Below are 10,200 nucleotides of genomic sequence, written 5' to 3'. Positions count from 1 at the left end.
TCGAACCGAAAGGGTCTTCGTTTAGGGTTACCTACCACTACGGGGCATAGTTGCACATAAAGCGGAACATGATCTGAAGCCAAGAAAGGGAGGTGAGTCACTGATGCATCTTGCCATTTCAAACGCATGGCCGCATTGCACAGGACCCTATCCAACCTTTTTGCTATACAAGTACTCATGACTTTCCCTCTCCTCCAAGTGAATTTGTTGCCTCTAAACCCCATATCAATTAACGAAGTATCATTAATCCAATCCCCAAACGCGAGAGAATCTAAGGAAAGCCGACCATTACCCCCAGTTCTCTCATCAAGCCGTAAAATTGTATTGAAGTCACCTCCAACTAGCACTGGCTCCTCAATCTCACTTAACACATCTTTCAATTTCTCCCACAATCCGCTCCTCCGACTAACAGTCGGGGCAGCATAAACCACCAATAGGTGAAACGGGTCAACACCACCCTCACCAACAATCGCATAAATAAACTGGTCTGATGTCTCCACAATCCTCACAACACCGACACTCGATCGCCACAACAGCCACAGTCCACCACTCTGTCCACTTGCATCAACTCGAAACGAGTTCTCAAAACCCAAACCTTGAAAAATTCGACTAGCTCGGTCCCCTCCCGCATGAGTTTCAAACAAAGCCAAGATTTGCGCGTCATTCTTCTTTAACATATAACGTATAGATCTACGAAAGTTAGGTTTATTCGCCCCCCGGCAATTCCAGAAGATTAGGTCCGTCATCATCTTTAAATTTAAGCTCAAACAAATCGCCGGGGCATACTATTATGCCGCTACCAACTCCAGTCCTTCCTCAACGGAGACTGTGCGCTGCGCCCTCTCGACATGACTAATATCCGATACCGGATCACCGGAAAGAGATAATGCTGTCACATCGCTCTCTTTCGTTACCCCCATAGTGACTGGATTCGGCGATCCCACTGTCTGGTCGAAGCCATTTCCCTCCATTCTAAGTCGTTTACCCGACGTCGACAATTCAACCTCCGTACTTGTTGGGCCAAATAAATATCCTCTGGTGGGCCGGTTATTAAATTTTGATCGCGATCCACTACCAACACCAGGCCTGATTGGACCAACTGATCTTTCTTTTAAAACCCCTTTGGCGCCCTTCTTCCCTATTCCGGTTCCCCTCTCAAATTGCCCTTCCTTAGCCTTGAAAATATTCTTTCCATTATTTTGTGAGATACCAATCATCTCATTTTCCTTATTCCCCCCTTCACCACCAAAGACTTCCATAACTTGCGGCTGAGATGTCTCCTCCACCAATCCCGCAAAACTGTTAGATACCAAAACTGTACCCTTTTCTTTACTGCCCGATCTTTCCTTCTGATTTCTTTCCAAAACTTTCCCCGTAGTTCCCGGAGTAGATGACTCCGTGCTTGTGGATGGACCCCCTCTCCTATTCCCCCGACGTACCATCGTGAAACCATCCACCTCCGGTGGACCTTGCGACACCCTACTAGGTCCCACCGGTGATAACGACCCTCCTACATTCTCCGCAACCCCTTTCAACTTTGGACATGCATGCACCATATGCCCGAATATCCCACAACCCGAGCAGATACTCGTTAGACCTTCATAGAACACAAAGTATCGTTCTCCATTCAGCATGAACGAGCCCTTTAGAGGTTGGCTGAGATCCACTTCCACACACACCCTAGGAAACCTAGCCCTTTCAAAATTCAACGTATTTGTGTCTACCCTTAGCGGCTTCCCCAGTGCTTGTGCTAGCCCCAACAAGATAGTCTGATGATAGAGCGCCACCGGAAGATTTGAAAACCGCACCCACACTGGAGTCGTGACAATATCATCCCTAGACGGTTCAAACTCAGGTGACCATGCTCGGACCATAAGATAGCTCCCAAACGCTTTCCATGGGCCCCCTGTCAACGCCGTCAAATACTCATCCTCCACTTCGAATCTCACCATGAAGAACTGTCGTGGTAGATCTGTCACATACATAGCTCCTTGTGGTTTCCATAGCTCTTTTAACTTCCGAGTCAACACTGGGATTGGTACATTCCTCCCTAAAACTTTAACAACCATACATTGCTTCCATAGTCCATGCATCGCCTCAATTACCTCCTCCGCAATCGTGAACACAGGCTCTCCATTAATACCGTTCGGATAATCAACTTTCATCCGTGCCGACACAAAACTCGGCTCCAAAACCTCCTCGGGGACAAGCCTTCCCCCCCCTCTCGAAGCCTTAGCCGCCCATGATTCCACTCTATCCGGAGGATCCCCCGGTGCCGGCCCTCTTGCCGTGGAATCCATCATAGCCGTGTCTTGGTCGCCGAAAACCCTAAAACCTCCCGTCTCCATTCTAAACTATTGGTTGTTTTTAGTTTACGTAGTTTCCTATATGTTTGAATTTACTAAAAAGTTCTATTATATTAACATACATTTTAATCTTAATGATCAGGAAAAAAGAAATAACCTGTGTTGCGGTGGGAAAATCCGCCAAAGAATTTGAAAACAATGTGGGAGCAAGTTCTTTATGAGTATGATGATGATGTCGAGAGACCTATTATGTGTGTTTTGCGTTTTTGGAGGATCTCTGTGTGCGAAGGTTAGTACTGATATTCTTACATTATTACATCTTTGTCTATAATGTTATTTCACATGTTGTGTGTATAATTGTGTACCAATTTCAAAAATTAGCTACTCATTATTCTATAATTTACATAGGTATTCCATCTCTCTTTTCTTAATATGGTTGTTCAAGAATTTTCCTTAATCACGAGTTCATGGAGATGCTTTTTTCGCAACTTATTTTAAAACATGTAATAAATAATTTCTATGTTTATAATTATTTTTCAATTTAATTGCGCACAGGGGTGAAGAATCAGATTTCAATCCTCAAGATGACAGCTCGGATGAGGATTAATGATCTATTTTCTATAGTTTGATTTCGTTTAGTATTTTCCGTTTCTTGATTATGTAAGATGTGTGTTGTTTATCTCATCCAATCAATAATAACTATTTTCAATAAAATTTATGTGATAATTATTATCACTCTAAAACTAATTTTATAACAAACTATAATAGATGAAAATATTTGACACGTAAATAAATGTAAAATATACATATATTTTACCATACCGAACTCTATATATATCGAAATATTCAGTATAAGAATTTGCATTGGAGACTTCAAAATATTAAGATGGCCAACCTACTTTCTAATGCTATCAAGAAAAAGATAGGGGAAAAAGAATTTTTTTTTTGATTTGGCTACTTTGAATCCATTGACACACGAATCGAAAATAAGAGTCAAGATTCTGAGAAAATTTACGTATACTACTCCTCCTTACAACTCACTCGATCTGATTTTAGTAGATGGAAAGGTATTTTTACGAATTAGAGTATTCAAATCTTTATTTTTACGCATCTTTAATTTTTTTTCTTAGGCTTCTAATATATAACAAACTTATTACTTTTGTTTTATATTTGCTACAAAATCACGTTAATTTATTTGTTTGTATCCTAGGGCCAAAAAATTCATGCCGTGATGGGTCAAGAATTTGAAGACGTTTTTACACAAAGACATCATGAGGGGAACCGGATATTAATTTCAGGATTTTCGATGAGCATAGTTATCGGTAACTTTAGACCAACCGACCATCGTTTTATGATACATTGGAAATCGACGACATGGTTCAGGAAAATTGCTTCGTTGACTTCGGATTATTTGTTTTCATTCGTATCATTTAGTGATATCAAGAGTGGATATCTTGATCCTATTTACTGTGTTGGTACATTTTAATTTATATTCATCTACTTTCTTATTCACAGTCTAATTCTAAATTATAAGTCGCTTATGTATATATGTAGATATCATTGGACGAGTAATGGCTGTAGGGAATCGAAACCAACATGGTCCTCCTGACAACGACTGTAATGAGATATTCTTCGAGTTAGAAGATTTTGAGTATGTTAATTAATTATCTTATACATATTAATAATCGATTTTTTGTTCTACCAATTCTAATTTTCTAAAATATTAATCATGGGGTGATCAATTACCATGTCATTTACCGAGATCATACGCGAACGATTTCTTTAATGCTTGGAGACATTCTGTTGCAATATCATTATATGTGTAATGAGGTTTGCTAGACTCTAGATTAACCAAGGTTGTTTCTTATCATATTTCATAATAAATTTACCCTTTTATTTTCCATATTATTAAATTTCCAAGAAAAGACATTAATAAGAAAAAACATATCTGTTACATATTTTAGAATGTTTAATTAAGGTAAACATCAAATTTACCTCTTTTTAAAATGGCTCATAATAGAACAAAAAAAAAAATAGAAAAGAGGAATTATTCGCTTATAAAAAATGAAGATTAACATTTATAATACTTGTAGGAAATTATATTTAAATTTGAATAAAAGATAAATGTTAAATTTCTAAGTTCAATATAATGAATTTAGAATCTTTACGTACTTATCATGTTCTAGAATTTACTCATAATTAAATCTAAGGAAATAATTCATTATTATCATAACTGATTGAATATTATCGTATAGACGATTATTTAACTATAAATACGCATACACATGTTCCTAAAGTTTACAGCTACTTTTCCATCATGGCCTCTAAAAAAAAAATTTCTCCTTTTGTTCTTGCTAGCAAAATCAATCCTGCTAATGATCAATACAAGATCAAAGTGCGTGTTATGCTACGTTACATGGAAACTATTTTCGAAGTGCGTTTCCCGTTTCCGAAACGTTTCAGAAACAGAAACACTTGGAAACTCGGAAACTACCTATGGAAACACGATTCCTAAAAATTTCCATTTGGAAACTCGATGGAAACTCTCGTTTCCGTTTTGGAAACTTTCGTTTCCGTTTTTAGATTAAAAAATATAAAATATAAGATATATATTGTGATTAAAAAAAAAAAGATTGTATCTATCTCTAATAAAAAGATGTATAATTTCTATAAATATAAATTATGGTACTAATCATATGTGGGATGTTGGAGGTGATCAACTTGATTCACTAAATGAGTTTAATCGTGGGAGACTTGAGTCTGAAGATCTTTCTGTAGACGAACCTGATTTAGTGGCTGTTTTATTTGAGAAAAATGATAACGGCAATGCTGGTCCAAACATTTGAATTTGAGCGTTTTAGTATTATCTTTTAGATTTTTGTTTAACTATTTAGTATTTATGTTTTCAAAAATTCTTTTTTTTTTAATATGGATTTTATATTTGGAATTTTAGTATATATATATATAATTATATATACATACGTTTCCAAAACGTTTCCATTCCTTAATTTTCAAAAATTGTCGTTTCCCGTTCCCGAAACGTTTCGTTTCCGCGTATGCGTTTCCGTTTCCATGCAACCTAGGTGTTATGCGGATTTGGAAATCGTTCAAGACTCTAGAGATGGTTCTAATTGATACAGAGGTACGTTAGCTTCACATCTATTTTGATTCTAATATTTGAATAAGTTACATCATACGTATGTGATAAAATATATGATATATTGTATATGTATAAAACTTTTTGTGTAATGTATTCTTCTATATCAAAGGGAACAAGGATCCTTGCATCTATTGAGGAGTCTTTGGTCAAAAAATTCCAGCACTAGTTTGCTTTTGGTGATTCGAAAATAATAGACATGTTCGGATTAGTTGATTATGATGGTGATTACAGAACAAGTTCTTTAGGTTTTAAGATGTTGTTTTACAGAACTACTACGGTCAAGACGTTTGATGATTTCCTAGCTCAAATATCTGAAAAATATTTTCGTGAATTTTCTGATATCTTGGCCGGAAAAACAGACAAACATTTATTGATCGGTGAGTTGTAAGATTGGTAATGTATTGTTTTTAAGTAAATTATTTTCCAAATCGTATTAATGTTTTGTTGTTTATGTAGATGTAATTGGCCAGATTGTTAACGTCGACTCTCTTGAGAATATCAAAACTAAAGGGAAGGACAATGTGAAATTAAGTTTCGAATGGCAAGATTTTACGTATGGTTTTTGTTTGTTTAAGAGTTTAACTTAGATAATTTATATATTATAATATATTACAATAAAAAAAACTCACTATCCATTTATTAAATAGGGGTACAAAGTTAAATTGCACACGTTGGAGTGATGTTGCTAGGAATTTTGAAGGTTCAATAAAAGAACAAGATGAATCTGTCGTCGTTTGCGTTATTAGATTTGCATGCATTAAGGAGTGGAGAGGTAATTGTTCATTGTACATAAGATATTGCTTTCAGGTTTTATTACGGTTATGTATTATATGATTTTCAAATTTCAGGAGTTTTTAGCATATCCAACTCTTTCGGTTCAACAAATGTTTAGTTCAATCCAAATATTTCAGAAGTGGAGAAGTTTACTAAAATGTAAGAACTTTTGACAAAATTAATTATGCATGATTGGTATACGTGTTATAGGTATACACTAAGATCGGACCCGCGCTACAGCGCATGTGAAAGGTGTCGGGTATTATTATTTTTTTTTAAATTTTTTAAGTGATGCAAATGTATTTTAAGAAATTTTATTTTCGCAAATGTTTTTTTATTATACTATGATTTTGGTATTATGGTAAGCAATTTCTATAAAACATGTATTGAATAGTGAATATGATTATGGTGTTGAGAGGTTCTCCCGATCTTAGCCGCCTAACGATTGCAAGCGGACGGTTGCGGTTGTTATCGGTTGGTACCAATCATAGAAAACGCTCCACACCACTTCAAATCACTCGGATTTCAAAAGCTCCTTCCCACAAGCGTTTGCGGTTACGGGCGATTACGATCGGTTAAAAAAGGAACGAACCTAAAATCGAAAATCTGTAAATTGAAATATATTGGATCAAATCCTTTATAAATTCACATTAATTCTCAAAATAAATTCTTTCTCTAAATATAATTTTCCAAATTTACTAATTATTTGTTTTTCACTATAAAATTTATTTTTTTGACATTTGAATGATTATTTAATATGTATATTTAGTAATTATTCACGGTTTTTAATTATTGACTATGTTTTAAAAAATTATAATTTTCATAAATATATTTAACTTAAAACGTTATATGTTTTAAAATAATTATTTAGTAATTCATTTATGGTTTTTAGTTATTTATATTTATTTATCAATATATTTTATTTTATCATAATAATATAGTTTTTCGTGCAATTATACAGTATTATAATCATATTTATATTTAGTTTTGCAATTTTTGATTTAACCGCTAGCACCCGCAGGTCAACCAGTCATAAAACTCCCGCATACACAACCATTTTTAAACGTAAAACCAGTCGTTTAAACCGCTTAATAACCCCTGAAACCACAACCGCCCGCTTCAACAAACTTTCGCAGCCGCAACCATAACCGCTGCATTTAAACCAGTCAGGATAATAATTTTAAACTGACATATATTTAAAATTTGAAACTTATAATGGATTTTTTTCGTTAAGGGGTTTCAGTAATCAGATCCATTTAACATTTAATTTTCCAATTAGTAAACTTCGTTTAGGTTTCTCTGATACAACTATATTATAGAATCTGAAATTTTTGGGCACAACAATTACGAAATCACAGTCCGAAATTATTTTGTTCAAATTGCTAATTGATGTTTTCGGTGTCGTTCTTGTCACGTATGAACACTGCATCTTATGTAAAATCAAGAATTTGATTAACGTTGAATGACTGTAATACGTTTGCCCATTTAAATATTTCATGTCATTATGGTCGTGTATAGAGCCTTAGTTAGTCAATATTAATGGGTGGATACGTTTTACCGGATGATCCATTTTTGTAAAATTCCATTTCAAAATTTCGGATAATTTTGTTTTTTTAACCTGACCCGGTAAGCACTTTTGTACTTCTCTTTTACTAATATAGAGATACATGTCCTTATTAGTGTGCCATCAGACGTCGTCGATTTTTTCAGATTAATACTGAACCCAAAAGTGAACAACCGAAAGTTACACTATATGAAGAGTTCTTCGTACTCAATGAAAAGATGGCAATAGACGACATTCTTTATGCACTAGATGTATTTTTAAAATTACATGCTATAGAAAAATGATATATTTAATGATTATACGTTGGCTTATATTCAAGTTTGTACATGTGTTACGATCGCAAAAGTTAGCTCCGTAGAGACATTGCCTAAATGGTACTACATTGCTTGCAAAGCCTGTAATAAAAAAGTTCAACCATACCCACTAGATTCTCAAGTCGGAAAAGAACGATTATACAGCTGTGGTGTTTGCGACAAAGACGTTACAGATGTTGATTGCAAGTACGAGTCACTCATTAGTTTGTTCTTTAAAATTGATTCACCTATGAAAATGCGGCGAAGACCATTGAGTTGTGTTTTTTTTATTTTTATAACATTAGGTTTAAATTGGTCTTACATGTCTCATATGGAAGTTTGCCACATATTAGGCTACTTTTCTTTGACGGTTTGGCTCAACTTCTCATTGGAAAGAAGGCTGATGAATTGGTTGCAAAGATAGCTGAGGTAAAATTTTGAACATTCATGTTCATGATAAATTTAATAAACGGTATTTAACCAATAGATTCATATGCTTTAGGATGATCCTTCAACTATTCCCATTGCTATTTCTTCGTTTATTGGAAAAACTATGTTGTTTAAGGTTTCGATCACAAATGACAATTTGAAGAGTTCAAAATCGGCATATGTTGTTGAAAAGTTTTGGGAAAAGGAAGATATGGTCGTTCAGTTTGTAAAGGTACAATGTTACGAATATTAATATTAGCTATTATGTGATTAATAGAAATTTATTCTGAAATATATTCATGATTGTTACCATTTATAGGAGAGCTATGCAAATGCCGATGTCAACCCTCGAATTCTAGAAATAACAGATGGAAATGACGAGAGTTCTTCAGCTGAATCGGCTTCATCTCCGTCAAAGAAGAGAACTTCCCGAAAGAGTGGCGACTCCGCGAATAGTCATAATATGATTACAAGGAAATCGATCAAAACTGAGAAACTAGCTTAAGATTGGTTTTATTATTTTGGATTATTTTCAAACATGCGATGCTTCTAATATTGTGGTTTATTATTTTGGATTATCAAAAACATGCTAATCTTTTAATGTTGATTTAATTATTATTTTTTACTCAAACTATATCATAATAAGTGATAATTTGAAATACTATGCTTATATATTATAAGTTATATTGAAATATTATAATAGTATTATAAAGAAATTATGATTCAAGAATGAAATTAATTAAAAAATTATCCAAGTTTATTTAAATATTTAATTATTTGAAACAGCATATAATTTATGTTTTTACAATATTGTAACAGTAAAAAGTCTATAGAACTTTAAAGTAAAAGGAAACTGTTTGGCCTGACAATAAAAGTAAGATATTGGAAATATCCCAATAGTGAATATTATGTCTAAATTTCTAAAGATATAGGAAACTGGTTGGTGTGACAATACAAGTAAGATATATCCCTAATACAAAAATATATGCAAAACTATAGATAAGCAAAATTTCTAATTTGAAGGATAATGAAAATGTCAACAATAATATATATTAAACTAAATGGAAATATACAAATTCGCTAATAAATAAAATTAAATTAATTATAAGATTAATACAATTGTTAATTTGATAATCACGAAATCGCTAATTTACAAATATTAGAATCTCTTCACCATGAGTTTATATATTAGATACATAACTTAGTTAAACCTATCGCAGTTCTTTGAGTTGAATATCAAGTAAAGATGATATTATAGACGTAATTTCATGTTAGCACAATGATTTACTGTATTTTTTATTTTTTTTGTAGGTCGTTACGTTTAGGGAAAAACAATGAGACCTTCCAAGCTTCCATATCGGAGAAAGAAAGATGCGACTCATGGTATGGTTAGAAAGAGTTACTCAATCTTTGAAATCTATACAAAAATAAAAATTAAAAAACGCTGACTTTTAGATTTCTAATTTTTATAATTCAGGTCTTAATTCTAGAAATAGTTACCCAATTTTTAAATCTATAGAAGATGTCTCTATAATGAGACCTACGAAGCTTCCATACCGGAGAAAGAAAGATGCATCTCATGGTTCGACTAGAGAGAGTAACTAAATCTCTTAAATCTTTTAAAAAAATTAATATTATAGAACGATTATTTCCAAATTTCTAATCTTTATGATT

The 10,200-nt window shown here is 33.5% G+C and overlaps 2 protein-coding genes across 2 annotated transcripts; one reads left to right on the top strand and one right to left on the bottom strand.

Annotated features, from left to right (window-relative positions):
- Positions 1-788: 788 nt before the first annotated feature.
- On the bottom strand, positions 789-2,348 carry LOC17875548. The gene has a single exon (XM_006282276.2). The coding sequence runs from the start codon at positions 2,346-2,348 to the stop codon at positions 789-791; it is 1,560 nt and encodes a 519-aa protein (XP_006282338.2).
- Positions 2,349-3,877: 1,529 nt separating this feature from the next.
- LOC111828989 lies at positions 3,878-9,031 on the top strand. The gene is made up of 4 exons (XM_023777581.1): positions 3,878-3,957; positions 8,403-8,526; positions 8,600-8,758; positions 8,846-9,031. The coding sequence occupies exons 1-4, from the start codon at positions 3,878-3,880 to the stop codon at positions 9,029-9,031; spliced, it is 549 nt and encodes a 182-aa protein (XP_023633349.1).
- Positions 9,032-10,200: the final 1,169 nt, after the last annotated feature.

The sequence above is a fragment of the Capsella rubella genome, unplaced genomic scaffold (assembly GCF_000375325.1).
Source record: "Capsella rubella cultivar Monte Gargano unplaced genomic scaffold, Caprub1_0 scaffold_8, whole genome shotgun sequence".
NCBI classification, from domain to species: Eukaryota; Viridiplantae; Streptophyta; class Magnoliopsida; order Brassicales; family Brassicaceae; genus Capsella; species Capsella rubella.
This window is presented reverse-complemented; position numbering and strand designations above follow the sequence as displayed.